Source organism: Euprymna scolopes, chromosome 2 (assembly GCF_053919585.1).
Source record: "Euprymna scolopes isolate OS-2025 chromosome 2, ASM5391958v1, whole genome shotgun sequence".
Classification (NCBI taxonomy): domain Eukaryota; kingdom Metazoa; phylum Mollusca; class Cephalopoda; order Sepiida; family Sepiolidae; genus Euprymna; species Euprymna scolopes.
In genome coordinates this window covers 165,944,066-165,968,654 of record NC_136483.1, presented here as the reverse complement: position 1 = coordinate 165,968,654, position 24,589 = coordinate 165,944,066, and the positions used below count along the sequence as shown (strand labels likewise).

The 24,589-nt window shown below is 33.4% G+C and overlaps 2 protein-coding genes across 2 annotated transcripts in view; one reads left to right on the top strand and one right to left on the bottom strand.

Annotated features, from left to right (window-relative positions):
* Positions 1-12,759, bottom strand: part of LOC145298627 (jouberin-like) — a 146,611-nt gene extending 133,852 nt beyond the window's left edge. The window contains exon 1 of the mRNA XM_080144333.1: positions 12,711-12,759. Coding sequence (XP_080000459.1) covers positions 12,711-12,723 — 13 coding nt within the window. The 5' untranslated portion in view covers positions 12,724-12,759. The remainder of the gene's footprint in view (positions 1-12,710) is intronic.
* A 179-nt stretch (positions 12,760-12,938) lies between these two features.
* The window catches only part of LOC145298611 (uncharacterized), a 114,885-nt gene continuing 103,234 nt past the window's right edge, over positions 12,939-24,589 (top strand). The window contains exons 1-2 of the mRNA XM_080144332.1: positions 12,939-13,118; positions 20,966-21,103. Coding sequence (XP_080000458.1) covers positions 13,068-13,118; positions 20,966-21,103 — 189 coding nt within the window. The 5' untranslated portion in view covers positions 12,939-13,067. The remainder of the gene's footprint in view (positions 13,119-20,965; positions 21,104-24,589) is intronic.

Here is a 24,589-nt window from a genome sequence, read left to right as displayed (position 1 = left end):
TTGGCATATAAAATCAATAGTAGGATCTTTGATATAACAGGGGCACGTTCAAAATGAATGTCTCTTTTTAAAGTAGAACGGCACCATAATACATGACTTTTTCACTTAAAATGTAAATTCAAGCCATTATCACTGCACAAGCAGCAAAGCTAGGCATATAAAATCAACAGTAGGTTCTTTAATATGACAGGCATGTTCGAAATGAATGTTTCTGTTTAGAGCACAATTGAAGTATGATACTTGACTCTTGCATTTTATACTTTAATCCAAGCCATTATATATAAAAAAAAATAATTTTATAAAATCAACAGTAGATTTTCTACAGTGCAATAATTTTTGGACTAAATTACTGGAGGGAGACATGTGAAGCTTGCTCCCTGTACACTGTGATCGATCCCCAACTAGAGCAGGCAATCAATCAATTTGAAAAATTGTTGATTTCACCGATTTCAACAAAAATAAAAATATGGCAGTATAAAACATCCGTTGATCATCATTCAATCCCAGACAACACCGGGTCTCCCTGCTACTAGAATATACAGACTATAAGGTCTCTTGATATTTTATTAAAATAACATTACTATTTCACTATTTTACCTCTGAAAGTAGTTGGTGGTTACATCAAGTAAAACGCTATGAAAAAAAACAATCAAAATGAGTATCGTGATCTATATAATACAATTGCTGTCTCCAATTTCTCAAATAGAAATTAAAAATCTGTCTCAATTCAAATTCACTATTTAGTCACATGATGGAAACTAGCCAATCATAACCTATCATCATATTTAAGAGATGCATTACTCATACTCGACACTCATACTACCATCAACTTAATACAGCACAACTATATATAGAGGCAATTAAATTTTTTTTTTTTTTTTTTTACACAGAGATCACCACTTATCAAGGCCCGGAAGCCACTCAGGGATAAGGGTTATTGCAAGTACATTACGTTAGTGAGGAGATTTGATGAAGTGTTTACTTAAGGGGGCTGTTCATTAGGAATTTGTTAACATTAGACTTGAAGACATCCAAGTTGTAGTCCGGAGGGAAGCAGGCAGACGGAACAGAGTTCCACAGGCGTGCAGTTCTAAGAAAGAAGCTTTGTTCATGAAATCCGGGTTTTGATTTAGGCACAGATATAGAGTGGGGGAAATTTTTCACAGTGGATTCAGCTAGACGGGTGTTTTTCGTGAAAGATTGGCAAGGGGGGACCAGGGATTGGAGTTCAGACGAGCATTAGAATTGGTTATGTGATAAAGGGTTTATATTTTACATTGAAATTTCCATAACCTTGAAATAAGATCTCATTGAATCATTTCAATCCTGACTGATTCTAGCCTTTTGTTAGTGGTCACTATTTGACCACCCAGAGGTAGATCACTTGAGAAACCCACCAAAGATAATAACATCTAGACAGTCTTCATTCATGGAGGTTTATCTTCAGATGACCACAAACATTGTTTTTTTTATTTTTTCACAAAGGCAAATCTCAGCATGATTTTTCCATACAATGACATACTTATTTTTTGCAACAAAGAAATATCTCTTGGGTGGTCAGACTCAGGCCAAAGACATTTTCAGTTCTCTGTGCCCACCCCCTTCCCTTAACCAAGCAGCTATCAGCGTAACATTCGCCGCTCATAAGCACCAGCAAAACTTGCTACACAGCACATACACTATTTCATTTTCCTATCAGTGCTATTTCTTTAACCTTTGTCGAATGGCTTTGAACAAGCCATCTTTAGGTGACTTAAATATATCAGCTCCAAAGTTTTCTACTCGCAAATTCCAGTAATCCTTCATCCCTATAGCAGATAAACAAATCATGTGAGACTTTTCTGAATTCCTCTCTCCGTTAGTTGTCAATTCGTGGTCATTTTTCTTGTTCTCACCTAACTCTCGACACTATTTGTTTTTCAAGCCGAATAAACGGTTTAACGTAAATTAAAACTTAAAAAAATTTTCCAGCTAGGTAGAAGAGTAACTTATCTTGCATTTGATAACATTTATTTTTTTATTTTTTATTTTCTATTTTTTTTTACACAGGAATCACCACATTATCAAGGCCAAGAGGCCACTCAAGGATAAGGGTTAAAGAGTGTACAGTAGAAATTGGACAATAATTTGTGTTTTGATCACTTTTTCATACCAATGTGCATTGTAAAATAAACCCCTCATCTTTCAGTACGGTCTTTAAATTAAATTGCAAAAGAAAAAAAAGACATTTTATACTTTCAAAAAAAAAAAAATCCAAGTACGTATTTGATTACTTGCTGTTGTAAAAGAAATGGTAAGAGTGCATATTGTGAACTGGATTCTCGAAAATGTCCGGTAGAGTAAGACCGGAAATATATGCACACCATCGGAATATGCCAAGCGCTGGTCAAGTTGATTGCGATTAGATTATAAGAAGTTGAGCAGACGGCTTTTGATAAGTAGGAAAAAAAAAAAAATACAAAAACAACAACAAAAAAAACCTTTTTAGTTCATGGAGCAACACACAACAATTAATCTACTATGCTGGACAAGTTAGTACACCAGAACAAGTCGTCGTATAGTACTGTTGACAGTACAACTGATAACATCTGAAATAAGGTGCAGGACATGGCCATAAAACAACAACAAAAGAAATATATGTAGAATAAAATGTGTAGTGGGATCGGGACATACCATTACCGATTGGAAGAACTAACTGCCCCCCCCCCACACACACACAAATTAAGTTGTTAATCATGCAAGAAAAAAAAAATTGTTTCAGCACACCTGTAAGAGAGTGCTCCCTCTAAAAATGCGTTTTTTTTTTGTTTTTAACTTTTTTTCCAATGATTTATCATAGATTACAAACTTAACTATCGCATTAGCAGAAAAATTTTGCTAGCGAGCAAATAAGTAGAACATTATAACGAGAAGGTGAACCCCTTTCTTAAAAGTCATTAAATTTATTTTTTATCAAAAATTTTTCTGCTAATATAATAGTTAAATCTATAATCTATGATAATCGTTGCAAAAATGTTTCTTTTTCTTTTTTTGTAAGGTGAAACAAAAAAAAACGCATTTTGGGTTTGTATTGTGAGAAATTAATCTCACAAACTCAATACTCCCTTGCTGAGGCAAAAATAATTCCACAATTACAAAATCATACCTTTAAACTCAAATTTTATTCAGTTATAATATCAAAGAAAGGTTATTGGTCCAGGTACAGTCCTTGCAAAACGGTAGGTCAGTTTTACCTCCCAAATTGAGAGCCAGTAGTTAACTCCCTTTGTTCGAGTGGTAGTGTGTTTTTTCTTCGAAAAGGTCCATGATAATTCCTGGTGTTTTCGGCAAGAGTTCTGGTGCCTTTAATTAGGCATAAATCGAGTCCCTTGGGATTCTAATCGAATTGAGAAAAGTTCAAACATTTAGGTGATATAAACACAATGAAAATGTTCAAATGATGCCATCCTATAATAGGGATATATTCGGTACAATATAAAGGTGTCTCTGCTTTTAGACACTTCAAGTCCTTTTTCACCAAACATTTAGGTGATTTAAATATTAAGAAATTGTTGCGGCTCCATTCTCGATAAGACATTCTTCTCTGAGCCGACTTTTGGTGAATCTCGCTCTTGCCGGAGGTTTTCGTAGACTGAAAAACAAATGGAAGTTTACAAAAAAGGGCACCAAGTAATTATCTTGGCCCATACATATTAACCAATCACAGGCTGCCTACAAGAAATGTGCATAGGTGGCATAAAACATAAAAATGGCATTGTAACTGGAATTTCTCCAGTATCACTATACACATAGATTCGAAAAAGTTGTCAAAAAAAAATATATATATGTTATCAAAGGCAAGATAAGTTACTTTTCTACCTAACTGGATAATTTTTTAGTGTTTTTATTTAATGTAACATGTTTATTCAGTTAAAAAAAACAGTGAGAAATTCCATATACAGTCGCCATCTTTCTTGTTTTGTTTGGCTGCCCATGCAGTTATGGTGGTCGGCCGTCATTGGTTAATTTTTTAATGTGTCATGTGATTTGCTTGGCTCGCTTTTTGTATTATGCTTTATTTTTCAGTCAACGCAGAGATTCAGCAACGGGATGGACTCATTACCAGCAGCTTCCACAAAAGGAGGCTACGTCAATTTCTTCATGTTGTATCACCAAACTGTTGGTGAACAAAGGATCATATCTCTACAAACAGAGACAATTTTATATTGCTGAAATTATTCTAATTACAGGACGGCGTTAATGAACATTTCTTCAAATTTTATTTACCAAATATTGGATCTTATCTTAATTCAACTTGGGTCCGAAGTGACTCGCATTATACCTAATTATAGGCGCCAACATTCCCGCTGAATCTGCCATGAACAAACATGGATCCTTTCGAGGAACAATTAACTACTACTCTGACAATAGGAGTTCATACTATTGGCTCTATGCAATAGAGGCAAAACTGGCCACCGTTTTGCAAATGGACTTATCAGAACCAATAAACTTTCATTGCTGTTACATTTGAATAAATTTTGAGTTTGAAAGGTATGGCTTTTGTATTTGTGGATTCTTTTGCCTCTGCAAGGAGTAAATTGGGATGTGAGAAATAAGTTCTTACATTCTCATTTTTTTTGCAAAACGCTTAGCTTTTATAATCTCAATTTTCTTTTTTTTTTTGCATAACGATTAGTTTTTTATAATTGTGCAAATTCTTGATTTAAGACGAGTAGATTTCTAGTGTATTTTTACCCCATAATTTGAGCAAATTATTGTTGATGTAATTCTTAGAAATCGTGGTTGTTGACTCGAAAGAAAAAGGAAAAAAATTAAAAAAAAATTTTTTTTTTCTGTTTCATTAAGTCAGAAAAGTATTTTTATTTTTTTGTTAATGCCAAATCGCTTAACTTTTGTTGCTAAAAACTATAAGACCTTGTTAAATCTCGAGTTAACGATATGCTTGCACTCATAAAAAGGTAAGAAAAAATTATAGGAATTCTTCCTACATTTGAAATTGCGTGTAGATCATTTAAATTCGACCTTGAAATTAAGGTCGCAAGTTTTTAGCATATCAAAATTGCATTTTTTTAATTAAAATCTCACGGGGATCATTTATTCGGGACTAAATTGGAAAAAAAAAACTTTGATTCAAATTCTATAGATGTAAAAAAAAAAAAAACAGGAGTAAAAGAAACCATTAATGATTTTTTCTGTAATTGAAATGTTTAAATGTAAAGTCACACTAAATTTAAATGTGTTCTATCTTCACGCATTAAATATTAATTTAATTTTAAATTGATTGATTGAACTGAGATTACTAATGTTTGATTTGTAACTGTAATGCAATGTTTAGTGTACACACTGAATATTTTGTGCTTCTGTTGTTAGTTTTCAAAATGATAATGTGAGTTGAAATTTTATTCAAAAAATAGTGGGAAGGGAAAAGGTTTAATCCCCCCCCCATTTTTTCAAGCCTCGGGAAGGAAAGGGTTTATTCACCCCCTCTTCCCCATTTTTTCAGGCACCCATAGTGTCACTCCGGAATTTCGAATTCGGTTACAAATGTGTAGCTTGATCATATTCCTTAGAGCATTTGCCCCTAATTGGAGTCGATTAATGGTTGACGGCAAATAAATTTTGAGTTTGAAAGGTATGGATTTGTATTTGTGGATTCTTTTGCCTCTGCAAGGAGTAAATTGGGATGTGAGAAATAATTTCTTACAAAACATAGTGTTTACTGATGTATTGGAAAATTAAAAATCATGCTGGACTCTCTGTTGAACACGATAAGTTTGGGAAAATGAATTAAAAATAAAAACTATACAAAATACTGCTAAAAACCCACCGAATATATGTAAGCCTATGTCATGGTAACATATATTGAGCGAGTTTTGAAGAGTATGTTGTATAGTTTTTATTTTTAATTAATTTTCCCAAACTTAACGTGTTCAACAGCGTCCAGTGCAATTTTTAATTTTCCAATACATCGGTAAACACTGTATGTTTTTCGACCTGAATAAACATGTTATATTAAATAAAAAGGCTAAAAAAATATCCAGTTAGTTAGAAAAGTAACTTATCTTGCCTTTGATAATATTTGTTATATATTTGCTTTTTGACAACTTTTTCGGATCTATGTGTATAGTAATACAAACCCCGCATTTTTAGGGGGAGCACTCTCGTACAGGTCCGCCAATGTTTCTAACACCAAAAAAAAAAAAAGAGAATATTCAGAAAACTTATGGAAGGTTATTGCTATATTTTATTGCTTTTTCAATTTTTTTTTTTGTTTGCAGCCAATTGGAATAGAAACTGTCCTGGAGGGAGATACAAAGAAGAAATCTCTCTCAGACATGTGGGAAAGATAGAAGCGTCAACATGCGACTGACCAGTTTCCCTTGGTAAAGACTTTTATCAAAGAAATGTACCATGCTCTTTGTCCCCCTATATCTTGGAAACCTTTATAAAACATCATCAATCCTAAAGTCTCGTCGCACTTAATTATAACCCGATGTTTTCTTTTCCACAACCGTTCTTTTTCAGCACTCTTGTTTTCTAATTTCGGAGGTGCCCCAAAAAGGGGACCAACCGAAATGGTGACCCTTTTTCAAACGTCGTTAAAATCTATTGTAACCGCCATAATTTTGTGACCCCGAGGCAGACTCTGTAAGCTACTCTTTTTCTTTGGCCACTTACACCATGGCTTACATGTATGAGCCTCCTCCGCGAAATATATATGGGCTCTACATATCTTCAGCCGCTGTTTCCTTCTATAGTGGATTGTAAAAATAGATCCATCTGTGATAACGTAACGGAGCGTGAAATTACAGTCAATGCAGTAACAGGAACCGATGCTGTAGTGATTAACTAAATAGACCTAGCAGATTATGTTACCGAAGCAATAGGTAAATATAATAACGTGCTTTCACCACATAGCGACACAAACAAAGACTATGGTGGAGTGTATCACAGGATTGATACAGGTAGCCACGTACCAGTCTTTGTTAAAGCCAGACAACTTTCCGGTTCTAAGTTAGATGCAGCACAGGCAGAATTTAAAAAGTTACTAAATACCAGACTTATCCAGCCTTCCAGTAGCGAGTGGGCAACCCCTTTTCACTTGGTGAAGAAGCGAGATGGGTCATATCGAGCGTGCTGTGATTTCCGTGCGTTAAATAGCATTACCAAAACAGACCGCTACCCGGTACCAAATATAAATTCCTTCTGCACACAGTTAGCTAATAAACAATATTTTTCCAAAATATATTTAACTGCAGCATATCATCAGATTAAGGTACACCCTGAAGATGTGCCTAAGACAGCAGTAGTGACACCTTTTGGTTTGTTTGAGTTTAATTACATGCCATTTCGTTTAAAGAATGCTGCGGCTACATTTCAGCATTTTATGGATAAAATATTTTTAAAATTAAATTGCATATTTATATATTTAGACGACATACTAGTTTTTAGCGAAAGTGAGCAACAGCACAAGGAAGATTTAGATAGAGTATTTAGGATCCTTAGTGATAACAATTTAAAGATTTCCTTAGATAAGTGTGCATTCGGAGTACCAGAGTTAGATTTCTTAGGTTTTCACGTAAGCAAAGAAGGCTTGTTGCCTACTTTAAAGAAAATCAAAGAGTTTGAAAATTTTCCGATACCTAAGGACTCAAAAAGCTTACGTAGATTTCTGGGGATGACAGGTTTTTACCGCAAATTAGTCCCCAATTATGCATCCATAATTTTACCACTAATGAATGAGGTTGGATCCTGAAGCAAAGACCGAACTTAATGAGGAAGAAACTAACGCCTTCAAAACAATAATAAGCAAATTATTGGAAATTACGGCGTTAGCTCATCCACAGTCTTCAGCTACAGAATACCACTTAGTTATGGATGCTAGTCAATACGCCGCTGGTGCTGCATTACACCAGTTGATAGATAAGAAACCAGTACCTATAGGTTTCTTTTCCAAGAAATTTTCTCAAACCCAAGCCAAGTATTCCACGTTTGACAGAAAGCTACTAGCAGCTTATTTTTCAGTGATACATTTCCGCCACCTCATAGAAGGTCGTCACGTGACATTATTCACTGATCATAAGCCATTATGCGGAGCCTTTTATAGTCAGACTCCAGCAAAGTCAGATCGACAACAGCGACACTTATCAGTGCTTGCCGAATATATCACTGGCGTGGAGTACATTAAAGGAGCTGAGAATAAAGTTGCAGACTGTATGTATTGGCCTGCATTAGCTGTGCAGATAGATGCATACGACTTGGCTGAAATAGCCAAGGCACAAAAAGATGATCACGAAATAAAGTCATACACTAATTTGAAAGAATACCGTGTGTCAAGCGAAGTCGGCTCAGTCCTATGCGATACTTCAACTAAGTACCCCAGACCATTTATCCCAAAAGAGCTTCATCAAGCTATTTTCCACAGTTTACATAGCTTAGTGCATCCTGGTACGGGAGCATCTATAAAACTGGTCAAGTCCAGATACTTTTGGCCTAGTTTAGATAAAACGATTAAACAATTCTGTGCAGAATGTGTAGTGTGTCAACAATCAAAAGTTCACAGACACACAAAGTCTGCAGTCCAAGAATTTGAGTTACCATCTGCACGTTTTCAGACGGTACATATCAATATTGTTGGCCCCTTGCCCTTAATGCGCAATAAGTCCGACCCTTACTTGAGCCCTTACAAATATTTGCTTACTTGCATCAATCATGCAACCCGCTGGATTGAAGTACGGCCTATGACTGAGATAACTGCGCAGTCGGTAGCAGAAGCATTTATCAATGCATGGATAGCTCGATTTTTTGTCCCACTGCATGTTGTAACTGACAGAGGTAGTCAGTTTGAGAGCGAATTGTTCCAGGAATTAGCCAAGGTAGTAGGTTTTTACCGATTGAGGACAACTTTGTATCACCCTCAAAGTAACGGGATGATCGAAAGAGCACACCATACCCTTAAAGCGGCAATGATGGCTCAAAAAGAATCATGGATGAAAGCGATACCGGTGATTCTGCTGGCTATACGTAGCACTCTTAATGAATCAGGCTTTTCCCCTTTTACATCTGTTACTGGAGCTCCGATATTGATTCCTCAGCAGTTGATACACAAGCACAGAGTAGGAGAAACTCCAGTTAATAACCAGTACATACGTAATTTGTGTGAATGGATGTCCCAAATTGATGTACTCAACAACGGAAAAGGATATATCCATGACAGTCACAAAACATTTATACCGAAAGGTTTATCTTCCTGTGAAAAAGTATGGCTCAGAGTTTAGTTATCGAGTTAGGAAACCATTAGAAGCACCGTACTCAGGTCCTTATAAAGTTTTGACTTGATCAGATAAGCATTATCAGATCGATATGAACAACAGTACTCATACACGCGTATCAATAGATAGATTAAAGCCGTACATAGAACCAACTAGTACTAATAAAATTAGACCGACTGAGAAGGCACAGACAAATGATGGTACTACTAATGATAAACTTATTAAGACAGATGATAACGACAAAGTTGAAGATAAAATTGCTGACACATATAAGTCTAGATCTGGTAGGAAAGTAACATGGAAAAAGAAAAATGAGTACTTTCATTTTTAAACAAATTTAGGCAATACACATATTTAATAATTCTGTGGAGGGTACTTAACTCCGTTATTTGGAGGGGGACTCATGTAGTGAACTACTACTACAATGCTGCTACGGTATGCTTCCCTTATTTCTCTCTTTCTTCCTACTCTTCTACTTTTCCTTTCCTTTCTTCTCTCAACGTAACCAGAGGTTTCAGCCAATCGAAATAGAGGACTGTCCTGGAGGGAGATACAAAGAAGAAATCTTTCTCAGACATGCGGAAACGATAGAAGCATCAACATGCGACGGACCAGTTTCCCTGGGTAAAGACTTTTATCAAAGAAATGTACCATCCTCTTTGTACCCCTATATCTTGGAAACCTTTATAAAACATCATCAATTTTAAAGTCTCGTCGCACTTAATTATAACCAATGTTTTCTTTTCCACAACTGTTCTTTTTCAGCACTCTTGTTCTCTCTCTAATTTTGGAGGTGCCCTAAAAAGGGGACCGACCAAAATGGTGACCCTTTTTCAAACGTCATTAAAATCTATGGTAACCACCATAACTGTAATTTGTATCCGATGCATGTTATTTTCTGTTTCCTAGCGTTTTCACAATTTGCTTGGCATATTCCAGCAGTTTACGTCAGATGCCAGGCAAACCTGAGCAGACATTTACAGAAATCCGGTTTGTAATATGCACTACTACAAAAGAAATTGTTTAAAATAAAAGTTAGGATAAATCGGTAATCGTAAAGAAAGAGAGAGCCTGCTTCCTCAGTTTGACTATAGGTGGCGTTACTGTCTGTCCACCCAGTTACGGGAGCACAAAATGTATATAATGGCACCCTTGAAATAAAAATAAACGTTTTTGTTATATTTTAATTTTAAACATGTTTTTTTTTTGTTTTTTTTGCAAACATATTTAAGTTTTATTTTTTTTCAAACATATTTACGTTTTTTTTGTTTTTGCAAACATATTTAAGTTTTATTTTTCCAAACATTTACGTTTTGATGCGTGTTTATTTTCAAACATTTACATTTTTTTTTTGTTTTTACGTTTTTTTGGGGGTTTTTTTCAAGCATAAATGTTTTTGCTATATTTTGCTTTTAAACATATTTATGGGTACAACCGTTTTTCCGCGAGTATTTTTTACGCTCTTATATAAAAAAAAATCAACGTTTTTTCTTTTATCTTTTTTTATTCCCCCCCTTCTTTTCTTAATTTTTCTGCACTTATTTTACCTTTTCCGCGAGTATTTATATATATATATTTGAAAAAGGATATTGTAAAACCTGAATCTTACTTGAAACCGCGCGAGCCTTTTCTAGTCTCACACAAAAACATGCGTTCACATCTCAAGCTATATAACTTGTCATATACATACGTGCACACAAACATACGCGCCCACGTCCACACACGTACATATATTCACGTTCGCGTACATACACTCACATTCACGTGTATACACACACGCTAATGTACGCACATGTACACACACATGGACAACGTCACTTCCCCTTTCAAAGGAAATCCAGAAAGACACACCGGAAACACCTATAAAAGGAAGAGACAAGCTGTTTCCAAGACTTTTTCAGACCAGCTTCCTAGCTGGGCGGTCTACAGACTGACAGCGTGCCTTTTTGGCATGCGCGTGCCTCACACCACTTGCTACTATGTGGGACAAAAAGCCAACAGACAGTACGTACACTTTATACGCTTTCTATCTCCATAACCTGGATTGACTTTCTCACTCTTTCTCTCTCTATATATACAACTTATCCCTGAGAATACCTTCGCGTAGCTGATTGCTAACTGATGTCAACCCTCTATCCTTTGTCTTTGTCTACACGCTGGACTATCATTCTCATTTCTACTATATTAATCACTTCTCTTCCCATGCGCGAACAAATGATAGTGAGATGAACACACATTTCCTTTTCTTTCTACACCACCAGTCCCGCAATAAACGATGGTTACACCCGCGTGGACATGAACGCATGTTATATCTAAAACATTCATTCTTTCAACAGTAAATAAACGACACGTTTATCTTATCCATCAATTGAGTTTTTGTTTCCTTCAATTCCATTCGTTTCATTATTTTTTTTTTTTGTAACGGGATTAGGATTTATATATCCTAGTCTTCTACAAAACTACTATTTAAAAATAGCACGGTACAATAAGTACATAAGCAAACTTTTCAAAAAGAAAAATATTTAGTTTATGCTTGCAAAAAAAAAAAAAAAAGAAAAAACGTAAATGTTTGAAAAAAAAGAAGCAACAACACGTAAATGTTTACAAAAACAAAAAAAAACGTAAATATGTTTGAAAAAAAAAAAACGTTTAAAATTAAACTATAACAAAAATATTTATTTTTATTTCAAGGGTGCCATTATATACATTTTGTGCTTCCGTAACTGGGTGAACAGACAGTAACGCCACCTATAGTCAAACGGAGGAAACAGGCAGGCTCTCTCTTTCTTCACGATTACCGATAAATCTTGGTACTAATGCAGAATATAAACCGTACTGAAATAATAATTTTATTATTTAGAAACCTATTCTTAACATTGGGAGAGGCATATTTTGTTAACAATTCTGTACGTTCACATAACAATCTAATAAACAAAAGATATTGTAAAAGAATTAATTAGCATGGTCCGTACACTGCACAAGCACCCCAAAACACATAAACTGAAATTTTACAAAAATTAAAAACTTTTGGTGCTAGTGCACTTACCGATCCGCGCTATTTTTAAAATAGTATTTTCAAGTTTAATTAAAGTTTTACAATGTTTGCTTTTATTAAATTGTTAGGTGAAAGTACAGAATAAGTACACAACACCCTCCCGTCTCCATGTTAAGAATGGCTTTCAAAATAATAACGTTATTATTTCAGCACGGTTCAATAAGTGCATGAGTACCAAACTTTTGTTATGTAAATTCGTGACAACGTTTTTACCGGCATAGTTTAAAATTATCATTCAAAATGTGATAGAGAAATTTACATCAAGCAAAACCTTATTTTGTACGATAAAAAAGATCTTATATTTAAAAAATAAAATAAAATATCTTTTTTTCTGTACATATATGTATATATTTAGAATATTTCGAAAAAGTTTTTCGACATACCCTCTTCTGTCATGATTGTTTACATGCGGATCCCGCAGCAAATTGTTTTATCATACGTGATTCGTCAAAAATCATTTTCCTTCGATACGGCTTAATGAACAAATAATTTTTACCGATAAAAATTAAAATAAATATAAAACAATCTTATTTAGAAATTATAATTTTTAACTTTGCTAATGTTGTACTTCAACTTTGTCTTCTTAAAAATATTTTCTTTTTTAATTAGCTATCAAAGAAATAACAGTCTCGGGCGTCATGTGCTTGTTTGGGTTTTTTCCCTAATGGCTTCTGTTTTCATTGAAAAAGAATATGCGATATTGTTTATTTTGAAAGGAAAACATATTAAAATGAAATGAAATGTTGTTTTTGGAGCCTTTGTGGAAAGTTTTTCCTGCGTTTCGGAGAGAGGTAAAAAAAATTCTTTTATTTTCTTACAATGGGGACTTTTTTTCCTTTTCTTCATTTTTCAACCCCGGCTAAAGAGGAGGAGGACCAAGAATGAGAATATTGAATGAAAATAAAAATGGGCCCGAAAGAAAATAGAAACGGCTTTTTCTTCTTTCTTCTTAGATATGTTACGTAAATATTACGTAATTTATGCGGGTTTATTGTTTACATTGTTAAAATGGTGTATTAAGTTCGGCGAATGCATAGTCAAAATAAATTTATTGATTTATTTATTTAATGTGAAACTGGTTTCGGTGCTTCTACAGAATTTGAACTGAAGCAAACCAAACAGACTTTTATGGAAGAAAACGGAAAACATAAGTTATTGGTAGTTTAGGGTAAAAAAAAAAAAAAAAAAAAAAAAGTTACTTTCGACTTGTGTAGAAGTGAAATTCAAGACCCATCAACAATTAACTAAAAATAGCGTGGATGTTGGCGTTTTTTTTTTTAATTATTTATTTATTTTTGGCGATATTAACAACTTCGAAACGCTGTTATTTTTTTTTTTCTCCTACCTTACCGTTTTTTTTTTTTTTTAAGAGCTATAAGCTCTTGTTTGGCGACTCATTGACTCAATGAGTCGCCCCTTATTTTTTTAGGGGACATATTTATTTATATATTTCATTATTAAATATTATTACATGCATAGGTATACCTATGGACATGCGGGTACTAGTGAGTGCACTTATTGATCCGTGCTGAAATAATGTTATTATTTAAAAAAAAACATTCTTAACATGGGGAGGGGAGGGTGTTTTGTACCTATTCTGTACTTTAACCTTACAATATATATATATATATATATATATATATATATATATATATATATATATATATATATATATATAAATCACCTTTTTCTTCACCCTATTCCCTCTGCTTCACTTTTTGTTATCTAGTAAGATCTTTGACTTGTATTTTCATCAGATACTTTTGCAAGCAAACTCCGATCCCGCATTTTGCTAATTCCTACTCGCTGATGAGAAGGAAAGTATTTCTTCGAAACTCTGCGGATTAAGGATTATCCACTTATTTAGTGTTTCCTTTTCAAATTAAATATGTTTTTAACTCTTTTTCAAAGTGTTTTTAAACATGTTTTATTAACTATTTGCTCATATATATATATATACTTACTATTTCGGGAATCATCAGTGCAGAGGGTGTATGGAGGGAACCAAGAAGAATTTTTAAATGAGACTTATCAAGATGACACAAAGCTCAACAATTGAGGTGGAGCTTATGTACAGAAAGAAAAAGAAAAAACTACACTATAAAGATATATACCAATGGATATAAATTTAATTGCCCATTCAATAGGGAGATTACATCAATTGGGGGCATGGAATATATATGCTCTTTATACCTAGGTATTTCGAATCCTGATGCTTCTCATCAGAAGACGAGAGAAGGTGCTAGGTGACATTAAAAATGTGACATCTAGCGCTAAGCTACATTAGAAACGAAATAATGGGATGTCTAAGAAAGAGGGTAACCAGTACAAATGTGGAGGGAGAGAGTTGGATAACTAAAGTGATTAAGGTGATGTAGGACGAAATTGTGCTTATCAGATAATTGATATAAGTGGTATAGAACGAGGTTAGGTGGTTTGCCGTGTTACGTTAGGAGGTATGAGTTAATATCGAGAAACAATAGGGGAAGAAAGCTGTAGCTCTTGATATATCTTAAGTCTGGCATGAAGGGCTTCTAATGAAAATTAAATCATATAGTATTACTAGACAAATGCTAGACAATCTTGTTGGACGTACATTCCAACAGAATGTGGAGGTGCCGCAGGGGTCGACCTTTGGACCTTTATTATTCCTCATATTTATAAACACCATCCCTGATAACATTGGGTATATTTGCTGATGATACAATGTTCTATAATAGGCATGAGGGAAAATGGATGTACACATATTTAAGCCAATGGCAGTATCCTTAAAAAACGATCTCCAGTTAATAGTGGAATGGGTTTGTAAATAGATGGTAACATTTAATGCTACTAAGACTAAGTTTTTTTTCGTCAACAATTACAAGAAACTTTCTCAACCACTGATAGGCATGACTAATAACACCCTACCTGAGAACTCTTCCTTTAAACTCTTCGACTTAAGATTCACAGACAACATAAACTGGAACAAATACATTGAGGGCATTGCAAAGGCTGCTGCAAAGAAGGTGAGTTTCTTCTATTGTGCTAGAAGATTATTCACACCTGAGAGTATCCTGTACCTCTACCAAGCCACTATTCTCCTTTGCATGGAGTATTCTTACCATATCTGGGCTGGTGCATCTACCACTAGTCCCTCCCTCTTAGACAGAGTCCAAAGAAGAGTTTCCAATCTAATAGGTCCCACACTGTCAACTAAGCACAAATCCCTGTCCCATTGCCATAATGTTGCATCCCTGTGCCTGTTTTAATGAAATGTGCTCTGATGGACTCATCGCACATGTACTTCCTCAACGTGCATACCCCGGCAAACCCATTTAGCAACCAAAGCCCACTCCTTCACTGTTGAGGTCCTTCGATGCTTGAAACCTTCTATAATATTTTTTCCTTCAGACTGCTAGACTTTGGAATTCCTTCATTGTTACCTACTTCCCTAACTGTACTGACATGCAGAAGTTTAAATGTAATGTAAACCAACATCTCACTCATTTCCATTAAACATGGCTCCGAATAGTAGCCCCTTACATCCAAGTGGCAATATACCTTGTTTGGGGTGAATATGACTAACTATTTATATATATATATATATATAGAGAGAGAGAGAGATTAAGTAAAATAATTAATAAGAACACAGTTAAACTTTCATTCTCAACCACTGCCAATTTAATAGGTTCTAACAATGGTAAAATAAACAAAATAGTGAATAATAATAGGATTGAATCAGGTGAACTAAATTTGGAGAGAAAATGTAACTGTAGAATACCTAACGAATGTCCAATGGATGGCAATTGCTTAATTTCTGAAATTGTATACAAATGTGAAGTTAAAGTGGATAATAGTAAAAAGATGTACTTAAGGAGGACAGAATTTTTTTTAATGGTACAGATACAGAAACAATGTTGAATTATTTAAAATTAGACCTGAGAATAAACAAATAGTGATGTGGATAATGATAGAAATAAGGATAGAACAAAATTGATTATTAAAAATAAGAAGAGGGATACAACTGCATTAGGTGATTGGGTTAGGGAACTATGTAAAAATAAAGATTTGGAATTAAATGGTCAATAGTAGATAAGGCTAGAAAGTATAAACCGAGTAAAGCAAAAAGATGTAATCTATGTTTACTTGAAGCACACCACATAGTGAATTCTAAAGAGGCACACCACATAGTGAATTCTAAAGAGACAATCCTAAACAAAAGGTTAGATGCTATACAAAGCTGTCTTCATGGAAATAAATTCCTGTTATCAGGCTTAAAACCTGATTTGATATATATATATATATATATATAGATAGATAGATAGATTAAGTAAAATAATTAATAAGAACACAGTTAAACTTTCATTCTCAACTACTGCCACTTCAGGTAATACTATAATAGGTTCTAATAATGGTAAAATAAACAAAATAGTGAATAATTTGGAGAGAAAATGTAACTGTAGAATACCTAACAAATGTCCATTTGAGAAGCACACCACATAGTGAATTGTAAAGAAGCACACCACATAGTGAATTGTAAAGAAGCACACCACATAGTGAATTGTAAAGAAGCACACCACATAGTGAATTGTAAAGAGGCAATCCTAAACAAAAGGTTAGATGCTATACAAAAGCTGTCTTCATAGAAATATATTCCTGTTATCAGGCTTAAAACCTGATTTGAAATTTTAGAAAGGAAAATTTGCAAAATATATTGAGGGTTAAATGTAAGTGTGTAAGGAGAATTCTTAAAACTAAGATTTTAAAATGTTGCAGTAAATAAATTAGTAGATCGTCAACTTAACATACAGGAAATAAAATAATTATAACCTAAATAGAAGAAATAGTAGTTTTCATTTTAATAATCGTTATGGATAATAAAATTACACCTGAGTAATTTCAACAACATAAGAATGAGAAAAAAATTCAACATTAAATAATTGCAACAGATAGAGAAAAGTAGGCTAAGATGGAGTAAAAAAAATTGATCAAAATATAAAGTTAAAATAAGTGAAAAATTAAACTGAAATTAGCATAAACAAGTTAATGTTAGAATTATATGTTTCAAATTAAACGAGGGTGATTAATAAACACTAAAGTCAAAATATTAAATTATGAATACCTAAAAAACTTAGACATTGGCATATTGATAAAAATTTAATTGACATGGTTATCTCCCTTACAAATTAAGCTCTTCATGCTGACTTTCATACTAATCAACTTACCACATAATCTCTCCATCAAAAACCTAAACTGACAACCTCATTTTCAAGCATTGTGGCACTATTACAGAAATATAGAATCTGTTACAGTTGTACCATACATGTGTTACGGCTCTGTTTTAGAAATGTAGAATCTGTTACAGTTGTACCATACTTGTGTTACAGCTATATTTTAGGAATATAGAATATATTATAATTGTACCATACTTGTGTTATAGTTGTGTTTTAGGAATATAGGATCTGTTACAGTTGTACCATACATGTGTTACAGCTGTGTTTTAGGAATATAGAATCTGTTACAGTTGTACCATACATGTGTTACAGCTGTGTTTTAGGAATATAGAATCTGTTACAGTTGTACCATACATACGTTAGTTACAATTCTGTTTTAGAAATATAGAATCTGTTACACTTGTACCATATGTGTGTTACAGCTCTGTTTTATGACTCTAATGAATTAACGTTGATTAGATACCAGTGAAAAGCACTGTGTTGACAATATTCTTTCTGCATAAAATAACCTGAAATGGATTGATTTGCTATAAAACGAACCAAACAGAATGTTTATTTTGCAAATAATAAAAAAATCTGAATGCAACCTATAAACATTATTTTTAAATATTTTATTTCCAAAGTCACTAATTGCTAATAATATAAATAAAAACAAATTATAAGCATTAAAAACCTGAACAAGAACTTATTAGACCTTTGTCATGTCTTAACTTATGTGTTGCGTATTTACATATCTTCCACCAAGGGAAATGTGATACAAGATCGGAAAGTGGGGATTAAAAAGCCAGTGCACAGGAAGTGTGTGCACTCTGATCATCAGAAAAATTTTGAATAGCATCTTAGATATTACCCAGGAAGGGAACCTCAGGCGATTAGCAATTACTGTATCCTTTCTCAAAACAAGAAGATAAAGCCTGGGAGAGTGGATCTCCTAGAACTGCACTGAATCTATTTTGTATTAGTTATAAGTGTTGTATATTGAAGAGGAAAAATCCTAGTATTTAAAGAAACAAAGTAATTAGGATTGAATATAATTATTATTAAGGGAGAATGCTGGAATCGAACTCTGTATCAAAAGTTAAAATGAATACATATTGCTATTTGGATGTGATTCAGGAATGCAGTAGGATTATCCATTGTAGTTAGAAATAACTATAAAAACAAAGTAAGGTTAGAAGAATAATGAAACAATGCAATTAAGGAATATCCTTTGTGTTGCCAGGTCATGCAATATCCATGTGCAAAGCATGCACATGTTTGGCATTCTGACGTCACAAAGAAATATAGAGCGAGGAAGGTAGACAGAGAGTATGTCAGAGTACAGTTTGAGAGAGTTGGAGAGAGCGAGTTAGCTTAAGTTTCTTTGGAAGTAAAAGGGGGGAAGTCGAGAAATGTAGCAATCTAACACGGCATAAGATTCTTATCATTCTCATCACCAGCTGAAATTAATGTTTTATGTAAGTCTTTGTCTTCATTGGTCATCAACCGCAAGGTAATGTGTTTTGTCATCATTGTCTTGTAAAATGAACTTTATAGGAAACCCTTTTCAAAGTGTTGACTGTATCCCCCTCATCAATAATGTATCTCTCCTCCGTATTTTAAGAACTGTTCATTTACACACATCTCTCTTCAGATCTATATCCCTTCTATTATAAAAGGGTCATCGTCACTGTGTAGCCCGTTATAAATGTTGTCTTGTCTCTGTCATGCACATCCCTATGCAACATAAGTTATTAGGGCTCTTCAATCACATCATGTGAAAGAGAAGAAAAAGAGTTTACACATAGATTCGAAAAAGTGGTCAAAAATCAAATATACTAGAATGGGTGCCCAGCGTTGCCCAGGTGTTTGGAAGTGTATGTTGAGGAAAAAAAAAAGAGTGGTAGTAGGAAGGCAGGCTCGAACCCGTACTGTGAAGGAGGAAAAAAATGTGAAAAAAAATGTGACGTATTTGCTGTTACGACTACCGCCAAACCGAAAGTGACGTATGTTTAAATTAAGGCTAGACAATCAAAAAGAGGGGATGACTTTCGAAAATATTGGCAAAAAAAGTGATCCCTCCCTGTAGAAAAGTGCCCAGTTGAGGGTGAAGAAATTAACGTTTTTAGCCAATTTTTCAGTATTTGTCGTCTGAAGGGTCGAGCTTCAAATGATACTAATCTTGTGAAAATCCGTCGCCTCTGTCGAAAGTTTTAGGCAGACATGCAAACATGCATACATAGAATTATATATTAGTAGCTCAAATTTTCAACCCAGCTGATTAAAAAGCTTGCCCTACCTCTGAATACCATTTATGTAAAATTTCAAATGTTTAGACCAGAAATTGTCTGAGTAATTTGGTAGAGACCGCAGAGGTCAAAATTTTAAAAACTTTGACCCCTATTATGACCCCTTAAGATTTATTGTTTTGGGCTCAAATCAAGTTATTAAGTTAGATCCATGTCCAAGGAACCTATATCTAAAATTTCAAGTGTTTAGACCCCCCAAATTGGCAGAGGAGTTTGGTAGAGTTCTCAAAGGGCAAATCGTTGAACTTTGACCCCTTAACAGCCAAATTTCTGGCCGAAAACGGATTACAAAGTTTTTCCCAAATCTCAGTACACTGTATATCAAATTTCGAGTCTGTCGACTCAAAATTGACAGAGTTATTGTGTAGGGAAATGTACACAGACAGACACTTTCACTTTTATAGATATATAGATAATAAACAAATGTTATCGAAGGCAAGATAAGTTACTCCTCTACCTATCTCCAAAAGTAAAAGTAAAATGTGGAATTTTTTCGAAAATCATACAGTGTTTATCGATATATTTGAAAAAGAAAAATGGCGGGGTGCTTGCTGTTGAATACGGTAAGTTTGGGAAAATGAGTTCAAACTAAATAATTATACAAAATACTGTTAGAAACCCATCAAATATATGTCCGCCTATGTTACGGTAACATATATTGAGTGCGTTTCTAACAGTATTTTGTATTATTATTTAGTTTGAAATCATTTTCTCAAATTTACCGTATTCAACAGCGAGCACACCGCCATTTTTCTTTTTCAAATATATCGATAAACACTGTATAATTTTCAAAAGATACCACATTTTAAAGTGAGTAAAACCACTAAAAACTTTTGCAGATAGGTAGAGGAGTAACGTATCTTGCCTTTAATAACATTTATTTGTTATATATTTGATTTTTAACCACTTTTTCGAATCTGTGTATAGTACCCCCCCTTTTTTTCTAATGATAAAACAGTCTACAGGTTAGCCGTATAAAAACAGCTAATAAGTCATATATGAACACAATGTACTTTCTCTTAATTTCTAACTCTAACCTTTGTCTCAAAGATTCCTTCTATCCTTTATGTAACCAAATAAATGCATTTATGTTTTTTTAGTATTCTTTACTCTTTTAAATGTTCTTTGTTTCAGGACATCGATAGAGTTTTTAATGAACAGCATTATGGCAGTATCAACCGAGTATGGATGAGTCCCGGCCTTATTGTTGTAAGCACAGATGGCGGACAAAGGCTTCATACAATTTGTACACAGCCTGTCTCTTCTCTTCTGGTCAGTCTTTTATTCTTCATGTTCTTTTCAAAGACTTGTTCCATTTTTAGCATTTTAAAATGATTTATGCATAGTGATTTTGGGTTTTAGATTTTAATCAGCTGATATGGTTACATGATAAATACATATTTAATTGACTTGTAATTATATAAGTGAAAGAAAATCATGAGTAAGATTTTAAAAAAATAATCGCACAGTGCCGTTGAGTATATACTTAATATTCTATTCTGACTCAATTTTTTTTTTAAACGTCCAGCTCTAATTTGATTCCATCTTGGGCCTATGAAATATTTTCATTCTATGAGTAATAAAAAAATTCTTGTATAAGTCAGCAAGATACAATATTTTTACTTGATTGACTTTGGTCTTAAAAATCAAGGAATTGGGTGTGTTATGTCAGATTTGTGCTTAAGAGTTGAGGAATAGAAATATTGAATAGTCTCATTCTATTAAGAAAAACAAAATATGGTTAGGGGCTATAGGAAAATCTCTTCAAGCATGTGAGTGCCAACAAGCTAGAACACAACACAAAGGAAACACTCAAGATAGAATGTACATATGAGGAGCATTCCAAAAGTAATTAGAATTACAAGTTGTTTTTTTTCTTTTTAGATAATTGTTATTTTATCAACTTACATGAAAAGAGCTATGTAAAAGATGCTTAAAACCGTTTGAATTATGCAAATACCATCAGTAGTTCAAAAGTTATGAGAATTTTAAGTGCCAAAATTTATGCTTTTTCGTGAACATTTTTCTTTATAAAAAGTGAGCTAAATTACGGACCTCAACATTTCAAGAAATTCGGTAATTTCGCCACCATTTATTTATTTTTCAAGCTATTCTCATGATACTTGGCATTCTTATGTAAAATTGTGTGCTCCTTCTGATAGTGCAATAAAATCTGATGTATCTCTTTACCATAAGCCATGAATTATAAATTAAGATGTACAAATTAAAAAAATTTTTAAACTGCTGCATGGTATCATACAGTGGGTGTCTATCCATGAACAAAACTAAGTATTATAGTGGTATATAAATATAGTTTTATTGAGAATAGGCATTTTCCTGCCTCTTCATCAAAGGAGAGCTTAATCTTGGGTGTAGCCATTGAATGCCTAAACAGCATTCATGGCGAGTATTTACTGCTCCCCTCAAAGAAAAAAATTGAGTAGATATGAATTAATCTCAGAAATAAATGAAAGAAAATTTTGCATAGGAATTTTGAATTTCTGTAAAAGATGGAAATTCCCATAGTCGACCAGAACTTATGCATTTTGGGACCAGTCCAATCTTCAATTTTGTAAATCCTCTCTCTCTGGCCCAAAATATACTCCTATTTTCTAAAATGCAACCATAAATCGTACTCTACATGAATCCTCGATATAACTTTCACAGTACCAGGATACCAGGAATCCTGATAAGAAACAACTATATATTCATCAGTTGATGGTAATTTTTGTAATTTCTATTCTGTTGTTTTACTGAAAATTCAATTATGTAAACAAAGAAATAAAACGGTAATTTTTTACCTTGTTTCCACCTTAACATTTAAAATTATTACTTTTATAGGTTTTAGGGTATGCTGAAAACGAATATCGCATTTAAATTTCTGCAAATAATAGTTTTCTGGATATTAAGCAATGTCAATTCTTATGTTATCGTTGGTCATCTTGGCATGTGCGAGCATGCGTGCAAACGCAACTCCAAGAAACTATGCGCAAACGCATGTACCAAGATGGCCACCAGCAATAACATAAGAAATGACATTGCTTAATATCCGGAAAGCTACTTATTTGCAGAAAATTTAAATGCAATATTCGTTTTCAGCATACCTGAAAACCTTACAAGGTAGTCATTTTAAAGAAAAATGTTATGGTGGAAACAAGGTAAAAATTTAAATGCATCACAATGAAATTCTTTATCGAATCGCCTAATTATTCTTCTTCTTCTTCTTATTATTATTATTATTATTTAGATATCCTCAGTTTAAAAAAATGGGTTTGTTTTACAGATTTGAAAAAATGGTCTTGACAATGAGTTAAAAATAAATTCAAGTTTTACAATATCTTTTTTTATTTAATTGTTAGGTGAAAGTACAGAATAGTTAACAAAACACCTTCCTTCCCCATGTTAAGAATGGGTTTGTAAATAATGTTATTATTTCAGCATGGTAGCATAAGTGCACAAGTACCTTTTATTTGTTATATTTGTTTTTTTTTTACTATTAAAAACCACAATTCTACCTTAAGTACAAGAAGTAATAAATAGCATGATAACAGAAACGCATGTACTTAGTACATTTTGTTTTTTAACGCTTTTAGTGCATGTGTGCTAAAAGCGTTAAAAACAACAAACTAGTATTGTTTGAAAATCAAATTTGAAAAACTTGAAAATAATTTTTTAAATTGACAAACTCAGAATAAAAAATGAAACTGATTTTTCTACTTTCATTTTGAGAGAATACAAACAAAACTCGTTAATGGGCTGACTTTAGTCAGCTGAGCGCTGGTCAGCGCATTGGCGTATAGTGAGCCGTTTTTCCCTGTTAAGTGGATTTGAATTTCTTTAAAAGATAACATTTTAAAGAAATTTCCGCACAATTAATAATTATCAAATATTTACATATTATACATGAAAATAATTCTGAAACTATTATTTATACGAAAATGGATGATATATGCCAATTTATCTTATCAATTTTGAAATATTCTTCAACTTTGCTCGGTCGTAACTTTGCTTCCTATATAAAAATATAAAAGTCCAGTAGAGATGGACTCTTATGTTTATATAGCCTGTAAAATTTCAGCCATATTCAATCAAATTTAACCCTCACATATGTATCCAAACGTAACCTATAAAATGTAAACATTGAAAAAACAGTTTCCCTTTTTGTGTCGTCATTTTTTTTGCCGTTTTTTCATTTTTAACTTGGAGCATAAAAACATTGAACACATAAAAGAAAATAAATTAACATCATTAGAATGCTTATTTTATTCTCTTTCCATCAATGTAAATATTTTAAAAATTGACCCGCAAATAAAAAAGATATGACTTGTTGAACACATTAGGTATGTAATATTGCTGGTGTCCACAAAAATACAGCATACGCTTATAATGCTAAAGTAATGCCGCTTATTTTTTTTTTTATTCTGCCCGAATGGATCAGAGGGGATTGCAAATTGCATTGTCATGATGACTGAACTTATGCATTCTTGACTTGAATGTTTTATCTCTCTGTTGCAGATATTGATGGTATGAAACTATAAGAAAGCAATTCCTGTCATGCATGTGCATCAGAAACAAATATGTATCATTGAATTCCTGGTAAAAGTGCATTGAGGATGGTGGTGACTTTTTAGGCTGTCGGCCGAAGGCGAAAATTATCACTTTTAATGAGATGTAAAAGAGATGGGGATTATTTTTGGATATGATGTGTATAAAATCTTAAGAAACGGAAGATTTTTCACACGTAAGATTTTGGTGTAT